This window comes from Haliotis cracherodii, unplaced genomic scaffold (genome assembly GCF_022045235.1).
Source record: "Haliotis cracherodii isolate W230 unplaced genomic scaffold, xgHalCrac1.p SCAF_17, whole genome shotgun sequence".
Classification (NCBI taxonomy): Eukaryota; Metazoa; Mollusca; class Gastropoda; order Lepetellida; family Haliotidae; genus Haliotis; species Haliotis cracherodii.
In genome coordinates this window covers 4,883,069-4,903,470 of record NW_027266272.1, presented here as the reverse complement: position 1 = coordinate 4,903,470, position 20,402 = coordinate 4,883,069, and the positions used below count along the sequence as shown (strand labels likewise).

General features: G+C 42.4%; 1 protein-coding gene across 1 annotated transcript in view; it reads right to left on the bottom strand.

Annotated features, from left to right (window-relative positions):
- Positions 1-20,402, bottom strand: part of LOC139465127 (calcitonin receptor-like) — a 64,909-nt gene that overhangs the window by 34,210 nt on the left and 10,297 nt on the right. Inside the window, exons 3-4 of the mRNA XM_071246816.1 lie at positions 11,846-11,946; positions 7,704-7,795 (exon numbers count right to left, since the gene is read on the bottom strand). Of these exons, the coding sequence (XP_071102917.1) occupies positions 7,704-7,795; positions 11,846-11,946 (193 nt within the window). The remainder of the gene's footprint in view (positions 1-7,703; positions 7,796-11,845; positions 11,947-20,402) is intronic.

The window sequence follows — 20,402 nt, the reverse complement described above, 5'->3', positions numbered from 1 at the left end:
ATCATGATATTAATCACTGGATTGTCTTGACAGACTCGATTATTTACAGACCGCCGTCATACAGCTGGAATATTGCTGAGTGCGGCGTTAAACAACAAACCAAAACATTGTCTTTCAGTGCAGTTCAGATGACATGTGCTTTTGTTTTTGTACACAATGTCCTGAGCCTTTGAGGATAGGGATTAGTTTATTGGCAGATGCCCTGTGCTTACAATAATGAAGTTTCCCCTTAATTGCTGGGATAGTGGTGTACAAAGTCAACGCAAATGTTTTGACGTTGTAGAACTTGGTTCATTTCTGAGATTGCAAGAATTCAAGCAAATCCTTTGGTGTTATTCCACTTGTCTCAATTGTTTGTTTGCTTGTTGTTTAACTCCGTACTCAGTTATATGACGGCGGTTAAATACGTTCTGTGAGTTTTAAGAAAGTTGCTCCTCAAATACATTAAGGATTGTGGTTGTCCTCGAGTTTAACAAACAACCGTTTGTAATTGACATATATAAAGATGGATAAGTCGTCCTGTCCTTTTGATATTGATATCCACAAAGTCATGAACACTGGATGCTGAAGACATCAAGATCCGTCAGTTTGAAGCTGATTGGGTCACCAATACTCCTGTGGATGCTCTAGCGTCAGGTAAACGAATATCATCCTTTTCCAGCCGTCGTATTAAAAATGGCTTAAGCCAAGATTGCGCTGTCGCCTTTGCCAACTCTGTGCCAATTTGAATAAAGCACATTCCCTACATCTAAATGAATAGAGAGTAAATGGTACACAAGGAAGAGATTCTTGTGAACAGGTATCTGACGCTGTTGTTGGTTAGCATCGGCAGATGTATTTGCAGGAAAGACGTATCTGTCATAGTTTAGAAAAGGGTTTGTTTTGTTTGTTTGCTTTTTTACGCCGCACTCAGCAATATTCCAGCTATATGATGACGGTCTGTAAATATACTGAACCAAATTAAAAACTTCACAATCCTAAAATTTTAACGTTTTGACCAGTTATAATTGTGGGCCCTTATTGTGTATTTAAACAGTAATGACCACGTATTGTCTTCAGATAACACCCGTTTTTGTTTCAGGTGAATCGATCAAAATCATGTGCACAGCACTATAGTGGCAAAAGTGGTTTTTCACATGCAACTGGTCACGTGGCCATAAACCGCACGTGTTTTCAGCCATACTTGTTAGCAGTAATTAACCAAAAAAGAAAAACACAAGAAAACAAAACTTTAAGTCTTTCAACGCCTTTCAAATGTGCAACGTGAACGTGCCATCGGCATGTTGCAGACGGGAACGTCCGTAGCTGAAATCGCAAGGACGATGGGTTGTAGTCGACGGACTGTTTAAGATTTACAGACTCGTCTACAGCAAACGGGTACCACCGTTGATCGCCCTCGGCCAGGTCGACCACGTGTGACGTCACACGCAGAGGATCGTCAGATTGTCTTAGGTCACCTCCGTAACCGATTTTTGACGGTTACATCAACCAGAAATGAACTGTTTAGGGGTAGACTGAGTGCGCAAACTGTTCGGAACCGTCTGAGAACTGCTCATCTTCAAGCACGACTGCCATACTGCGGGCCGATTCTGACTCAATTACACAGACGTCAACGTCAATTGTGGGCACAGCGACACTTACGATGGACCCAGAGGAATTAGAATCAAGTCGTCTTAAGTGATGAATACCGATTTAATCTTCGATTTGCTGATGGTAGGGCGAGGGTGTGGAGGCGCCGTCATGAACGTTACGCCCAGTGTTGTGTACAGGAAGTTGACAGATTTCGAGGCGGAAGTGTCATGGTGTGGTGTGCTTTCTGTGGCAATGCACGTTCCAGGCTTCTTGTCATCCGTGGCAACCTCAACGCTGCTGCTTACCGCGACCAGGTACTGGCACCAGAACATCTGCCTTTTATGGCAGCACATGGACCCGGTTTGATCTTCCAACACGACAATGCCAGACCCCACATAGCAATTTCCTTCAGAATGCGGGAGTCAACGTCATGGACTGGCCGTCAATGTATACCGACCTCAATCCCATCGAACACGTCTGGGATGCTCTTGGCAAAAGGCTGCGCACTCTCCAGAACCAATCACAGAATTTGCAAGATCTTGGCACCATTTTGCAGCAACAATGGCGTCGTCTTCCCAATCACGTGTTCACAAGCATCACAAGGTCCATGCGGAGGCGTTGTGTGGCAGTTGTCAACGCACATGGTGGCCATACAGGCTACTGAACTTGTGTGCCATCAGATTCTCGTGCTTGGGACTTATGACTTAAACTGTTGATGTTATTACCGAATACCGAGGTGCTTGGGACATATCATGGTTACCACCGTTAATTTAGATCCTTCTTTGGACATTAATGATTAAAAATTACCTTCTGATACATTTGTCCGTTGTATATAATATATGGAATTACTTTTAAAATATGAAGTTTTTAATTTGACTCAGTATAATTGAGTCTGGAGAGGCGATTAACGGGATCGGGTGGTCAGACTCGCTGACTTGGTTGATGTATGTCATCGATCCTAATCGCGTGGATCGATGCTCATGATGTCAATAACTGCAATGTCTGGTCCAGACTCACAGACCGCCGTCATATTGCTGAGTGCGGCGTTAAACAACAAACAAAATGAGTCTGGACCAGATTAATATCATGCGAATCGATTCACGCAATTGGGATACGTTGACATGCTTCAACCAAGTCAGCGAGCCTGACCACCCGATCCCATTCTTCGCCTCTCACGACAAGCATAGTCGCCTATTACGACACGCATGGTTTGCGGAATACAGTCCAGGCCATCTAGGCCATATTGCACTGAACTTGGAACAACTTGCAACCGAAATTATTTCACCACTATGCATTTCTAAAAGGTCCACAGAACAAGATACTAAGAGTCCCAAGCAATCCTAGTTTGGGAAATATTTCCAATTTGCATAATCCAATATGGCCATCAATTATCAATATAAGTATCTTCCATATTTCAGACGAGGTACAATCTTGATGGATAAAGCATGTGCTCTTTTGCGAAATAGCCATATTGTGTTTCCAAAAAGATATTCAGTATTACTGAGCGTTTTCAACTATTGGCCGTTTTCGACTTTTCAAGATGGCCGACAAGTGTCCTTAATATGAGTTTAGACTGGAATCTTTTAACCCTAAAACAGCGTACTTGGACTTCTACGCATAATTATTACTTTGCATACAAACTCACTGAAATATAGTAAACACTTTTAGATAAGAAACTCGGTCATCAAAGCCACCTGGTGGCCACAAATTCGGCAATGGACCATATGGAGCGCAATTCGGCCAGTCATTGTGACACCCCCCATACCATGAAGGACCCACCCGCAAACGATCCTGCTGTACGACGTTAACGACCATAAAACGCTCATTAGGTCTCCAAACTCGATTCCTTCGATTATGTCAGTCGAGAGTGAACCTCGATTAGTCAGAACACTTGGCATTAGTCGAACATCGATCTCAACACCATTGAATTTCAGTAAGGTGTGGGGTGAGGCATGCTAGTCGTGCACGCATATGTCATCTGTGCGGACGATTTCGCACCGTCTGGGGATGTACTCTAGCACCCGATACCCTTATGAGTGGCGATTATCGACGTCATGTGTTTGTTGGTATCGGGCCAACATTCTGCTGATGACAAGATTGAGAAACGTGCAGCGTTTGGCCAACAATATTCCGACGTGTGCACACCTGCAACATGCCTATGGCAGGGAAACGTTCAGCGCCTTGCACACGTCGCATGATCAATGCTGTTGCTGCCTTAATGATTAAATGTGCCTTTGTTTCCACGAAAACAGTATGCGTCAGCTCACAACCGAGTCTGAGTGACAATAGTACATCTTGGATACCACCCCTTCCACGTGCTGACCGAGGGGACCCGTGAAGATTCCGGGTCTTCAGCAACCCATGCTTGCCGTAAAAGGTGACTATGCTTGTCATAAAAGGCGACTAACGGGATCGGGTGGTCAGGTAAACAATCCAGTGATTAATATCATGAGAATCGATCCACGCATTTGGGATCAATGACATGCATCAACCAAGTCGGCGAGCCTGACCACCCGATCCCGTTAGTCGCCTCTTACACAGTCGCCTTGTACAGCAAGCATTGGTTGCTGAAGACCTATTCTTCCCCAGATCTTCACGGCAAGCATCGGTTGCTGAAGACCTATTCTTCCCCAGATCTTCACGGCAAGCATCGGTTGCTGAAGACCTATTCTACCCCAGATCTTCACGGGTCCGGAAAATCAGTGATGATGCAAGGTAAACGCGAAAAGGGCAAGCAAGCCCTGCTCAATCATTTATTTGGTTTAAACAAAGAATCCTCTGAGAAACCCCAGAGGGCATTAAGGGCCCACAAAAATATCGAATGGGGATTTGTCGTCACAAACTTTTCAAATTATTGAATGTCGGTTCAAATTGTTAAGAGTTTGATTTACTTGATAAACCAATCTCATTAAAATCAGATCTTAGTTCTCGCTACACGCTTTGTTTTGCGGTAGCGTACGGAAGCCTTTTAAGGCCATTTATTTTTTTCGATACTATCTTGAAATTTCAAGATACTAAGTTGAAATTTCAAGATATGTATCGAACAAAATTTTAAAAAACCAATGGCCCTAAAAGGCTTCCGTATCAGCGAGAACTTAGATCTGATTTTAATGAGATTGCTTGATAAACCTCCTGTTGGGATTTCAGTGTCAAGGAAACAATGCATGCTGATTAATGTAACTCCGGGAACCCTGATTAATGCAGAGAGCTGTGCAATACAGGCAGAATCAGCTCCACTCTAGCAATATATACGGGCACTGCTTTTATTATCCGAATCATTATTTATCAAAAGTTTTTATGAATTATGACATATGTCAGTCATAGACGAATTCTGCGATTGCGAAGAATCCCCTCCATCCTAGCAATATATACAGGAAATGCTTTCATTATTCGAATCATCGCGGTATGGCTGCAATATTGCCGATGCGATGAAAAATTATAACTCACTCACTCATTATTCGAATCATTATTTAACAAAAGTTTTGATGACTTATATAATATGTCAGTCCTAGACGAATGATGTGATTGCGGTCGCAATCACGGAACCTGCCCTTTTAGGTCTTCAGCAACCCATGCTTGCCATAAAAGGCGACTAACGGGATCGGGTGGTCAGGCTCGCTGACTTGGTTGATGCATGTCATCGTATCCCAATTGCGTGGATCGATGCTCATGCTATCAATCACTGGATTGTCTGGTCCAGACTCGATTATTTTCAGACCGCCGTCATATAGCTGGAATATTGCTGAGTGCGGCGTTAAATAACAAACCAACCAACCTTTTGTCAATCAGTGCACAATTTTCATTATTTTCAAGCTTTTCTATCGACTTGGTCATTCGTATGTTAAAACACACACAATATAAATCCTACAATAATTACCGAAACTTTAAATAAATAATTCTCACTTTAATCGTTCTTCCGACTACATGTACAAAAAGTTGACATGTTAAACCAAACCTGAAATGTCTAAATGCAATAGATTAAAAGTCGTAGAGAAATAATTGAGTTTATATTAATATTTGATGGGGAAAATTGTTTTTTCCCTAAACGTTTGGTATTTTTATCGCATAATTCGTCTGGGACTGATGTGTGGCGATTGATGCACAAAGGTCAAAACTTTTAGCTCATGGTCATGTGAATCCTATTTCAGATTCTATGAATTTTCATTGCAATATATCTGGCGTAATGATAGTTGTCGAGTTTCCTTCCTGTTCTGCTGAACCGACGAGTTCATCACGTGTAGAGCAAGCACCTGCGTCCCCGTCGTTGGAGCTTACAGTTACTTGCGGTGCCGTATATTTCGAAGGGTAAAGAAGTCAGGCTGTCGCCAAAGTCCTCGAGTCTTGACTGCCCGACGATCCAATAGTTGTTGGTTGTTTTGTTGTTTTACGCCGCACTCAACAATATTCCAGCTATATGACGGCGGTCTGTAAATAATCGAGTCAGGACCAGACAATCCAGTAATTAATCTAATGAGCATCGATCCACGCAATTGGGATACGATGACATGCATCAACCAATTCATCTAGCCCGACCACCCGATCCCGTTCGTCGCCTCTTACTACTAGCATGGTCGCATTGGTGCCCTGGTGCCATTCATAAACCAAGTCAGCGAGCCTGACCACCCGATCCCGTTTGTCGCCTTTTTCGACAAGTATAGTCACCTTTTACGGCAAGTATGGGTTGTTGAAGACCTATTCTAACCCGGTATCTTCACGGGTCCGACGATCCAAGTTGCTATTCGACCAGCACAGGTTGGTAGGGACCTACTCTAACCCGGAAACCAATGAGTCACATTTGTGCTTTCTTATCCCCCGGCATGTAATGCGAGGGGATATAGCTATGGGCATGTCCGGCCGTCTGTATTTCTTCATCAAACTTTGCATTTATATCACTTAAGTGGTGAAGTTGTGCCTTTTGCTATTTCGGAAATTTAGAAATTTTTATTTTGTACGTTTCCATGGCAGCAAGTTGGACTTCTATTAGGGTGGTGTTCGTTTCCGGAGCGTAACTCAAAAACTGTAAAATACTTTCTTACAAACCTTAGCATGTCTACCAGGCACATACTGAACTGGTGCCTTTTGCTATTTAGGAATTTTAGAATTTTTTTTTTTTTACGTGTGGCAACAAGTTGGATTTAAGTTTTAACATAGGGTGGGTTCACTTAAGGAGTATATATAACAAATTGACTGTTAAATATTTCCTTGCCAAACATTGCATTTCTATATATAAAACATATACTAAACTGGTGCCATTTGATATTCAGGAGTTTTAGAAATGTTTATTTTAGAATTTCCATTGCAGCTATTTTGACATGGGCAAAGAGAAATGTTTGGGACCGTAACGTGTTAAAATGGGCGGGGCATATAGATGACTTTGTTGACTATACGCTTGTTTAGTTATTGTTTCTTGTAATTTGTCATTTTTTTGCATAAAAACCCCCACAAAAAAACACTTGTTTGACTTTCCATTTCACGGGTCTAATGTAGTGAATGAGTGAATATGGTGTTACGCCGGTTTTAGGACCCGTGAAAATCCGGGGTAGAATAGGTCTTCAGCAACCCAAGCTTGCCGTAAAAGGCGGCTATGCTTGTCGTAAAAGGCGACTAACGGGATCGGGTGGTCAGGCTCGCTGACTTGGTTCATGCATGTCATCGATCCAAATTGCCTGGATCGATGCTCATGATATCAATCACTGGATTGTCTGGTCCATACTCGATTATTTACAGACTAAACCAAACCAGAAATGGGCTTCACATATTGTACCCATGTGGGGAATCAAACCTGGGTCTTTGGTGTGACGAGCGAACGCTTTATCCTCTGGGCTACCACACCGCCCGTTTTTCATGTTAACGTCAGTGGTTACGTTTCCGCATTCAAATATGTTACAGTAATATTTTAGCTACATTTCCTGACAAATGACACGCGCAACGATGGATACCTAGTTTTCACTATATTGACCTGTCGGGGCTTGAACAGGATATAAAATCAGGCAGTACATCCGAAACTGAATCTGAAAACGGTTTAACAGGTAGGACAGAAATATGTACTGGTCAGCTAAAGTATTCAAAACGAGGACATGTTTTCATACAATGACAAAGGATCACGTGCATAATTACATCAATTAGCTCACCTGAACATGTTGAAAATGATGACTCCCAGGACACAGAGAATAATAGACAAGGAGTACCCGGAAATATATACCATGATGACATCTCTCTCTTCCTGAAAAGGATATAAATAACAATGTAAATAATGATCATTATGTTAATGACGAGTCGCTATATGGCTGAGCTAATTGCCGATGCGACGTTACATTTTAACTCACTCACTGTTAATGTCGATAATAAAATGCGGATCCTGTGGATCCTTACTGCAATATTTAAAGTCTAGACACCACGCCGTAAACGACGTTGGTAGCTCATCTGATCAATATGATCAATCTTCCTGAAATCCCTAGTTTGTGAAGTCGAAATTATGTGTAATTGCGCCCGACATTTTGTGCCATTAAACATTAATAACAGAAGGTCGGTCCAATGATAAACAAGGGTGAGATCATTCACTTACATGTATGTTTGTTTGTTTGTTAGTTGGTTAATCCGTGGTAGAATAGGTCTTCAGCAACCCATGCTTGCCGTAAAAGGCGACTACCGGGATCGGGCGGTCAGGCTCGCTGACTTGGTAAATGCATGTCATCGATCGCAATTGCGTGGATCGATGCTCAAGATATTAATCACTGGATTTTCTGGTCCAGACTCGACTATTTACAGTCCGCCGTCATATAGCTGAGTGCGGCGTTAAACAAGAAACAAGATAATGACAGTGGGCCCCGTCACTCAAAGATTAAAGTATGTGTCAATATATGATGAGGTTATACAACAAGCACGTTCGTTTCTTTAGTTAGGTCCAACTTGAATTTTATGATACAGATTTACAGAACCATGCCATCATGTATGTGTATATTTACGGCTGGCTCAGCTACGCCCTCTAGACGTGTCCGGAACCTGTTAAAGTGGGTTCAATTTCCACTTCATCACGTATCAATGTTTCTAGGTTCATCGGCACCATACCAGAGCACGTAAACGTCAAAGACCGGGATCACTTTCAGCTTTCCTCCGACAAGCTAAATTACTCACTCACTGTCTTCAATTCCTTGCCTGGCGTTTCCAACATCGCAAGAACGCCAACAAGATAAAACAGGTTCACTGGTTACACAAATCCATTTTAATACGTTTGTCTAGTTACATGTGGGGGCACGAGTGGCCGAGTCGTCTTAGGCGCCGCGATTCGCTGTGAAGAGTTGCGTCTATTGAATGAGTTTGAGTTTATTCCGTAAAGGGGCCACCGGCCCATTATACAAGGTACATTGGATTAGTCAGTTCACATGTACAGAGAGCGCTGATTATTACATCAGGGAACCGCGAGCCACGAACAAGTGGTCAACACTCATCAGAGTGCTGAGAGGGATGCACAAAAGGTTCCTGAGGCCGGTCATAACCCCCCCCCCCCCCGGATCGGGTACCAACACATGTTACACACACTGGCAACGACCAGTCTCACATTGTTACAATAACATAGTGTTACATAACAGGCACATCTTTAAGAAGAGTGTTCCTTTTCTTGAGTGCGAGAAATGCATACTTTGCAAATCTTCTTATAACATAGAGGTTGCAGCTATATAATTGTTTTAGTTTATCCAGAGTTGGACTTATGCAAAAATATTTAGGAAGTACCTGTTCCCTTAAATTCGAATAGAATGGACCCTCGAGACGAAAGTGGAATTCAGTTTCTGTATATGGCACAATACAAAACGGACAAAGACGTTCTGGCCTTGGTACTTGATTTGACACGCCAGAAACCTATGATTGCGTGTGCGAATCCCGGTGTCGCCCCGATTATGTTTCTAGGTTTGTCAGCACCATACCCGTGCCCGTGGGTTTCACCGAAGTGGTAAACGTCGGAGACCTGCATCACTTCGGGCTTTCCTCCCACATTAAGCTGACACGCCGTGATATAACTGGAATAATGTTAAAAGCGGCGTTAAACCCAACTCACTCACTCTAGTTCAGGTAATATTTCCTCGCAGACACGATTATTTGCGTCATTGTTGATATATTGAAAAATAAATGTTAACATAGTAATTCATTATATCATGTATCACTAACAAAATTATGTTTCACCAGTGTACGTCCATGCAATGTTTGTTTGTTTAACGCAGCACTCAGCAATCTGTACCAGATAATCCAGTGATTGAGATCATGAGCATCTATCTACGCAACTGGGATACGATGACATGCATCAACGTCAGCGAGCCTGACCACCCGATCCCTCTTACGACCAGCCTATAGTCGCCTCTAATCCCAAGCATGGGTTGCTGAAGACCCATTCTCTTCCCAGATCTTCACGGGCCTTGCCATGGAATGATGATATCACTTAATTTTGAGGGGTTTGTCTTCAAACGCTTTCATAAAGGTTTATTGGAGACATGTAGAGTACATTTCCAAAATTTGACGCACAAGTGACAATCATTACGTCCAATAGAATATTCTATTTTGACTTGTACCATACTATTTGATAGTTTCTCACAAACACATTTTCATGATATCGTCGGAATCGTACAATTGACTTTGCTTTAGCGGCGATTTGTTATGACTCTCTTGGGTTTTTTCACGCCGCACTCAGCAATATTCCAGCTATAAGACGGTGGTCTGTAAATAATCGAGTCTGGACAAGACAATCCAGTGAATGACATCATGAGCATCGATCCACGCAATTGGGATACGATGACATGCATCAACCAAGTCAGCGAGCCTGACCACCCGATCCCGTCAGTCGCCTTTTACGACATGTTAGGACTTTCTAAAAGGTTTTGTCGCTTTTATTTATACTGAACAAATTCTCTATAACGTCATATCAATAAGGGTACAAAACACCCTTAAGTTTCGATGATCTACGAAACAACGTTTTTCTAATAAAGTTAGTTTAAAACATTTTGTCTAAAATGATTTAACATTATGCCTAAAGACATACATCAAATCCTAGACGTGGTATGATATACTCCAGCTTAAGACGATGTGAAAAAGAACGGAAAACAAATATGGTATAATACCTGCACACACAAGGGAAATGATTCTGTAAAATATTTACATAACATGACACTTTCATTATATGAAGCGCTTCCAATTTTCCCTGAAGCACTTGTATGAACTTACGACTTGTTTTTTTCTCCAGCCGGAAGGTTTTTAGCGAAAAAAATGTTATTACCTCTTCTAAGGCATTACATGTTGTTCATGTTTGTGACGTTTTCATAATCGAATGTTATAGGGCCGTCGCAACTGAATCTTGAAGAAATATTTTTTTTTAAATTGATATATTTCCCATAAAGAGGCCCTAAACCCGAGTTCTCCCCTACTTGTTGCACAAACAGTTAGCTGGAGAATGTATTAGTCTTAAATTCTTTTCGTTGTTTGTTTTGCAAGATGATCAGTCACAGGTGACATATACTCTAGCTGTGACAGTCTCGGTTATCCAGACTGCGGTTATATGTCATCGTTCCTTTTCGGATTGCGTTGGCATGCTCCGACTACTACTACTACTAACTACTACTCCGACTACTACTACTACTAACTACTACTCCGACTACTAACTACTACTCCGACTACTTCATGACCATGTGTTTATGAATCACTATCATATAGTGAGGTGAGGGGAGGTGATGTGAAATGGGGTTTCGCGTCCAAGATTATTGCACTTATATAGTGACGTGACTATCATAAAAAAGTGATGATACCAGGTGTTCGCGAAAAGGTGAGCGTCACAAACACATGCAATGGCAAGTCAACTGTTCACCTGAAAAACTGGGGAAAAACTCTAGACTGCACGTCCAACGACGGACAAATCGCAGTGAGTGCAACCCACTCGAAGTCATCGCGATCATAACCATCGAAAATATGTTTGGACCTGAAGATACTTCGTCGTCACGGGTGACCCAGTCGTCTAAGGCGCCGCGATTCGCTGTGCAGAGTTGCGTCCCTTGGGAACGCCAGAAACCTATGATTGTTGGTTCGGATCCCGGTTCGCCCCGATTATGTTCCGAGGTTTGTCAGAACCATACCCGTGCTCGTGGGTTTCACCGGAGTGGTAAACGTCTGAGAACTGCATCACTTCGGGCTTTTCTCCCACGTTAAGCTGACACGCCGCGATATAACTGGAATACTGTTAAAAGCGGCGTTAAACCCAACTCACTCACTCACTCAAGAAGTGCGGATCACTCACCTGTAATTTGGAGCATGCTGTGTAATCTGTCCAGGGTTTGTTGGGCACTTTGGGATGACTGTACCACTGGCCACTGTCCATGCATGTTTTACGAGCAAAGGCTGAAAAAGCAAAGGTTACCGTCAGGCAAAAATACTTCCTTATAAACATTGAGAGACTGGCGGGTGCTACCGGTAAATCAGGAATTGCTTACTGTTTATAGAGAACACCTTGTGTCTTCACTTATTTTCAGCGATCATTTCATAAATTTTTTATCACGGTTTTGCCTTTTTGTAGCCTGTGGAATCACTTTCGCCAAATAGTCGAGACTGACGACGACATTTTGATATATATTCATCACATTTGCCAAAATTGTTATGACCAGTTGGCAAAACGATCCTGACACGCTCATTTCCATCATAACTCGATATTACAGTATAAGGTGTAGGGTAATTCAGGCTCGCTGACATGGTTCATGCATGTCATCGATCCCACTTGCGTGGATCGATGCTCATTATATTAATCACTGGATTGTCTGGTCCAGAATAGATTATTTACAGAATGCCGTCATGTAGCTGGAATATTGCTGAATGCGGCGTTAAACAACAAACAAACAAAGTCAGTTACCAGAAATTCATAGAAATGAAGTGAGTTCATGTAAATGAATATTGTTAAACGCCGTATCTGCAATCTTGCAGCTATTGTCGACTCACTGGAATATAAAAACCACGAAACCCTTTCCATATTCGCCAAAGCTCACCACAGTGTGAAAGAAAAGCCAAACAAACAGGTCAAGACCAATATGTCACACGTGTGCAAAACAACCTAGATATGCCAGGCTCAAACCTTTCTAATATACCCTCGTACATATTGCTGACTGGCGTGTAAAACACGATTTCCTGGCTCGCTTGTCCCGCGCTCTCCGTCTTTCCATTTCTGCCTCTGCGGATTTGTTTCTGCATGAGTTGATTAATCGACAAGACAGTAAGTGATATGTTCTTTTAGCACATCATAAATATCTCAGCATCTCGCTCTCAGCAGAGTGACAGTTCCAAGATGACACACTGCTTACAGTGTGCGGGGCTTTTAATACACGGCGGGCATACCACACGCTTCGTTGGGCGATCGAGTCTATCCCCAAAACACATATGTTTATCCGCTGAAAAAGCAATTATTTGTGTGCGATGCGACAGCTTATTATGAATCATGTGGCAGGGAACTCAAGGTTGAGATGTGCAAACTGAAAGAGATCAAAGTTTTTATGTGTTTTGATCATGATATTGTCGGTTTTAAAAGTAGATACTTTGATCGTTTTTGCATGGAAGTTAAAAGTTCACTGGTATTTAAATTGATTGATGGTAGACTTTATGGATGTTTTAAGGATTTCGAATGTTTTTCACTAAAAGAAAAATGTTACAGTTTTCTTACACACTTCATGGTGAAACAGCCAGGCTACTTTTATGCCCGTGAAAGATGAACGGCAGCTTGAAAGAGACACGTGTTTTTTTGTGCAAAGTAAGAAGCTTCATCAATATTACATACATAGTTGTTTTTACTTACAGGTATCATTATTTAATGATGTTGCTGACGGTTATATTTGAGACTAAGTTGAACTTGGCATGGACAAACAGGCTAACTCTAATGATATTTTGACTTAAAACAATAAATACCCAACAGAGACGCATACACCGCACACGCGTCCCGTTACACACACCGAAACCAACACCTAATCAGAGACGCATACACCGGACCCCTGAAGATCCGGAGTAGAATAGGTCTTCAGCAAACCATGCATGCCGTATAAATCGACTATGCTTGTCGTAAGAGGCGACTAACGGGATCGGGTGGTCAGGCTCGCTGGCTTGGTTGATGTATGTCATCGATCTCAATTACATGGATCTATGCTCATGTTTTCAATCACTGGATTGGCTGGCCAGGACTCTATTATTTACAGACCGCTGTCATGTAGAGTCGATTGTAGCTGAAATATTGCTGAGTACGGCGTTAAAAAACAAATAAGCAAACAAACAAAGCATACACCGCTCGCGAATATCGTCACACACACCGACACCGAGAGACGCACAATCCGCTAAACAGAACGACTTACTCGGTATCTACTAATGGGCGGTGGGGTGGCCCAGTGGTTAAAGCGTTCGATCGTCACGCCGAAGACCCGGGTTCGATTCCCCACATGGTCAAAATGAGTGAAGCCCATTTCTGGTGTACCCAGCCGTGATATTGCTGGAATATTGCTAAAGTGGCGTAAAACCATACTCACTCACTCACTGTACCTACAAGGAGTCTCACAAGTACAGGACAGTAGGATGACTAATATATGGTTTAGTTATTCAGAAGTTTTAAATCATAAAACCCATCCGGCAGCGGGTTTGCTATTCACATTTAAGAATAGAAATTATGTAAATAAAAACTAAAATCTAAACAGAAATATGATTTGTAAAATATAATCTTTTATTTTCCTCAATTCCACACCATTCCATTGCATTATGCAACAAGGAACTTATGTGTGCGTACATGGTTAATATGAAACCTATGAACATTGAAGAAAGCCATCATGTTTCTCAGGCGACAGCTGACAATTATCTCAGCCCAGCTATCCTCTGTGATTCTCATCACATAATTCGTGTGACATCTAGTCTGAGAAACGAGTAATTACATCTAGATCTCGACTTGACGCCTGTATAATGTTGTGCCATTGGTAAAGAAATACAGAGACCACGAGTGAACGTCTCAAAGCAGTTACAGAAAAAAAAATATCCCTTCGCTTACAAATACGTCTGCTAACAACACATTTCCCATTTGCTAACAAAAGATACAACCTTGAAGAGCTGGGTTGGAATTAGTCTTCAGCTAGATTTGCTTGTCGTCAGAGGCGACTAAAGGGATCGTCAGGCTCGATGTCAGACAACTTGACACAATTGTCAGAGACAAGTGTTTTCAAAGAAGCGATACTAAACTCAGGGTACACAAGTAGCACCAGTACACTAAGACATCATGAGTGAGTCGTTTTGCACAACCATTCAGTCACATGACAGCATGTGAGAGTATTTCTTTGTTTGTTGTTTAACGTCGCACTCAGCAATATTCCAGCTATATGCCGGCGTTCTGTAAATACTCCCGTTAGTTGCCTCTCTCGATAAGCATAGTTGCCTTTGGCGGCAAACATGGGTTGCTGAAGACCTATTCTACCCCGGATCTTCACGGGTCAGTACACTAACAAATAAGTGTCTCATAATGAGTGAGACCTGTGAAGATCCGGGGTAGAATAGGTCTTCAGTAACCCATGCTTGCCGTAAAAGGCGTCTATGCTTGTCGTAAAAGGCGACTAACGGGATCGGGTGGTCAGGCTCGCTGACTTGGTTGATACATGTCATCGATCCCAATTGCGTGGATCGATGCTCATGATATTAATCACTGGATTGTCTGGACCAGACTCGATTATTTACAGACCGCCGTCATATAGCTGGAATATTGCTGAGTGCGGCGTTAAACAACCAACCAACCAATCTTCATGAGTGAGTCGTTTCGAACATCCTTATAGTCACATGACAGCATGTGAATTGAAAGCCGAGAGTGATGCACCTCTCACTTTAGTGAAACAGTTATGAGTGAGTTAGTGAGTGAGTATGACTCAACGCCGCTTTTAGCCATAGTCCAGCAATATGGCTGGGACACCAGAAATGGGCTTCACACATTGTATCCATGCCGGGAATCGAACCCGGATTTTCGGCGTGGCGAGCGACCGCTTTAACCACTGGCCTACCCGACCGCCCCGAAATGGTTATGATGCTAAAACACCAATTATTTTTTTGCATAATGAACCAGAAATCCGTTGCGGCAAATTTAGGTTGGTTGGTTGGTTAGTTGTTTAACGCCGCACTCAGCAATATTCCAGCTATATGACGGCGGTCTGTGAATAATCGACTCTGGACCAGACAATCCAGTGATTAATATCATGAGATTCGATCCACGCAATTGGGATCGATGACATGTATAAACAGTCAGCGAGCCTGACCACCCGATCCCGTTAGTCGCCTTTTACGACAAGCATAGTCACCTTTTACGGCAAGCATGGGTTGCTGAAGACCTATTCTACCCCGGAATCTTCACGGGTCGGCAAATTTAGGATTCGAACCAGCATATATAGTGTGCAAGCGCTGATAAACGACCAAAGGTACCGTAATTGCTATTTGGGAGTACTGCTATGCGGCGTTAGGCATCAAACAAACACTACTTACATTTTTATACAAATTGTGCTACCGGTAGACATGCCTGGATCCGCTATTACTAAACAACCAATCTGGAGATATATACAAAAGCAGCTCTAGCCAGCTCAGTCGAGAAGGGTTTTGTGTAATACAGGATTTCATACACTAAAGGTTAGTCTACGCTATTAATACGTATACTCGTAAAAATTGCATAACATTTAAAGTTATACACTTATTGGGGAAATACGTGGGTTGGCAAGCAGTAAAACCTAAATAAACGACTTAGTTGATTAAGAAGGATGTCGAAAGCTCGGTGGTCTTTTTCAGTTTCATAATATCGACTGTCAGGGATGTATATTTAATGGATAGCTCAGCTGCTATTAGATTACACTTGAAACGAAGAGAAGAGAACCCACTCATAGTCATCGTGGTTGTCTTTTTGTTGTGTTTTACGCCGTACTCAGCAATATTCCAGCTGTGTGACGGTGGCCTGTCACTAATCGAGCCTGGACCAGACAATCCAGTGATTGATATTATGACTAACGATCCACACCCTCCGAGTACGATGATACACTATCAACTAAAGTCAGCGAGCCTGACCACCCGATCCATTACGTCATCTCTGATGACCAGCATAGGTTGCTGAGGACCTATTCTAACCCGGAATCCACATCGGTGTAAGTCATCGTGACCAAGAAAAAGGTTTGAGACAAGCAATGTGGAAGATAGGTTTAACAGATTACTCAAATGAATTGACTCCAGACTGCACGTCCAACGACGAACAAATCGCAGGGATCGGAGTGCAACCCACTCAAAGTCATCGCGATCATAACCATCGAAAATATATGACTGTTTGGACCTGAAGAAACTTCGTCGTCACAGGGGCGGGGTGGGGTGGGCAAGCGGGCAAAAGCACCAGGCTGACGGTGAGATCGTATCCCGCTAGTGACTGGATTTTTATTCAGCCTTTGAACCAACAATGTTGACAGATTTCAAGGGTTGTCACTACCCCTTGTGTATAACACGTTCACCCTGAGCAGTCATCCGATGGTAGATGACCAGATGGTGCAAACACGAATACGTTCATACACCCGAAACACAAATGATGTTATGGGCTTAGTGACTAAGCACAAATGTGCCTCTGTTCACCCAGCAGGGAATGGATACCCAGCATGTGAGGTGGATGTAAAAACCTTCGAGTGCCCGTAAGCAATAATAACAAAGAGCCAAAAATACTTATGCTGTAGCCGTCCTTTTGTATTCTTTTGGTGTGGATGATTGGACGAAACAATAAATTTACTGAATTGAAACCCTCACACGAAGAATAATGTCAGACAGTAGATCCCACCACCCTCGAATTGTATTGTGCACTTTTCCACACAAGTATCTGTCTGATGATCCTCATGTCAAGCGTGTCAAGACTCACGTGGAAAAAGAAATTCCACAGTTTTCTTAAACAAGCCAAGGATGTGGAACATAATCTCAATGTCAATGTTGATTTTGCTGATGGTTCTGAAGTGCCATATCAAATCAGCCCAAACTGGGCTGACAACCCAGTTTAACAAGGAGAGGCTATCTGAACGACCACTGCATCTAGTTTACGTGCAGTTTATTGAGAAGATACTTCGCTTGGATGAAATCGCTGGACTGAACATTCACACAGAAAGCGTCCTCAGAACCAGTCACTTCCCACTCGAAACCGTCAATATTTGTTTGTAGATTATGCAATTCATTTAATGAAACTGCCCAATACATTGTCAGTGGATGCCCAGCTTTGGCAGAAAAAACATGAACCTGAAGTGACATGATGGAGTGGCCCGATCATTTTATTACCACCTTCGGCATGCTTGAGGTTTTGACACAGAGGTCCATCTATGGTACGACACAGAATATGTAGGGGCGTCATGGAATAGGCCTCAGACCTGTCCCTTTTGACACAAATGTGATTAACAAGATTCAGGAAAAACATTCCCTCGGCAGGAAATGTCAGTTGCCTCAATGTTTTCCTTTCTGGTATCTTTGATACGACCATTTGAACGCCCAATGTTCTGAATGTGACTCCAATTTGCATGATTATCTCTTAAAACAGGAGCACGAGTACAACAGTAAAATAATTCAGGATCTAAAATGGGAATTAAGATGAGCTGATATCGGGTCGCGTGTTTTTATTTGTTAAATAACTAAAATTCCACTGCCACTCTTTTACGTAAACTGCCGGCAAAAAGAACTTTACCATAATCACTCAAGTTTGAGAACCACAATAGATAAGTGCATGAAGCAAGCCGTATTGAAAAGATCAAAATCTCAAGGAAATCAACATTTAGAAGGACAGTCATGCAGCATCCGATATCGGCACGACAATTGCCTAAATTGAAGTCGGGTAGTTAAAACAAGCTTTCAACGTAATGGAAACGGGCACACCATCTAAAGTCAATGACATGTTACATTAGATCGCTGCCAACGACATCCGGGCCCATCTCAATCTCTGACGACGATGGTGCGCTGTCAATAACTGTTCTCCGTAAGGTCTTTAAGCCTTAATTCCTTGAGCTCAGAGTCGCCTGGTCACTATCTGTCGATTGACCATATGCCCAAAGGCATCGTCGCTGATGACGTCACTGTCAGGAATAAGATGCAAAGTACGCAAGTACCAGACTTCATTGGGAGTAGTTACCATGGGTCTGTCTGTTCTTAGCCTGTCTGATATGTGCCCCGTCTGTGTGTGACGTTGCATCAGGTTAGTTACAGCAACACGAGAGAAACCAAAAGTTCAAACGCTGTGGGCTTTGGTGGCTCCCATCTGTATCATATCAATGACACGCTGCGTTGTTCGGATGTCAGTCGTGACATTTCTGTGAGGAGAGGTGAGGTGAAATGGGGTTTAACGTCGCGTTCAAGATTATTGCATAGCGACGTGCATGTACGAGTGTGTGTTTGTGTGGCTGCTTGTACTAGTCCGGACTGATGCCGATTTATAGCGCTAGCTCACTGAGATACCATGCCGCAGTTTAACATGAATACCCCACTCAGACACAGTATACTGAGTCCGAGCCGACCAGTCCTTGTTTTAGCCCCTAAATGCCGAGCGCCAGACAGGGTAACAACAAGTACCATCTTTTAACGTCTTTCGGTATGACGCGGTCGGGGATCGAACCCCGGACCTTCCGCTCCCCGGGCGAACGCTCTACCATTAGACCACGGAGGCAGTCGGCATTTCTGTGATGTTTTTTTAATCAGTGCGTGCGTCTGACATACAGTTGGTATCATTTATATACCCTTATTTGCACGTGTAGTTTCGGCTGCCGAAGCGGCACATGTTTTTCACTTTTTCGGAGTTTCTACAAAACATATTGCCGTGGGCGTGCATGACTTTCTGCAAAGACCATTGCTGTTTTTGGAAGAAATGTCTTGCATTGATTTAGTTTGAACTTGTGTTCATATTTTTGTACAAGTTGTGGTAAAGTTTCTTGTGGCCGTCGGTTTAGATTTGACACATCTTATTAAGGAACTAGCTTTGTTTCTAAATTACTTTCTTACGTACCACTGTTAAATTATTGTCGACATGCCCTTACAGTAGCCTGATAAACTTTGTCTCTGGAAATTCATTTCTTGGCATCTTAATAGAGAATAACATTCCTCCAGCAGTCACGATAAGGCTGTGATTGGCAGACATGGAAGCCCTAGAAAGTGTTCTTCTGACAAATTGCACTGTGATTGTTTCAAAGATACCCCCTTGGGTAAAATATTTGCCCAAAGCCCAAATGATATTTGCAAATTTACAGAAAATGATTTTCGAAATCATTCACCTAATCTTCTTACGAAACAAAATTATTTCTGATGCTCGAAGGCAATGCCCTCGTACACTCTATGAAAGTGTGAATAACTGGTTAGACTAACTGCCAACATAGGTACAAGAAAGTGTGATAACTGTTTATACCAACTGTTACAAAAACAACCACGTTCAATGAACCCTAGTCATGTTGTATTTTCATGCGTTGTTTTGCTTGGAACAGTCTCTTACACAAATATTTGTATTTTGAATAAATGAAATCAAAATTAACACATATCTCATAAAATAGTTGATAATAATGTCCGCCTGCACTACACTTTTGACCAAAAATTCCGAAGAATACATCATCGTGGCCATTAAACTTTGGTTTAAATTTACCATTGATTTGCTAACCAATCAATTATGTCCCTAGTATCAGTGGGTGTTGGATGCTGTGTTAAAACTGTCACCACTAAATGTAGAAACAGTGAGTGAATGGGTGTAACGCCGCTTTGAACAGTATTCCAGTTATGTCACGGCAAGTCAGCTAAATGTGGGAGGAAAGCCCGCAGTGAGGCAGGTC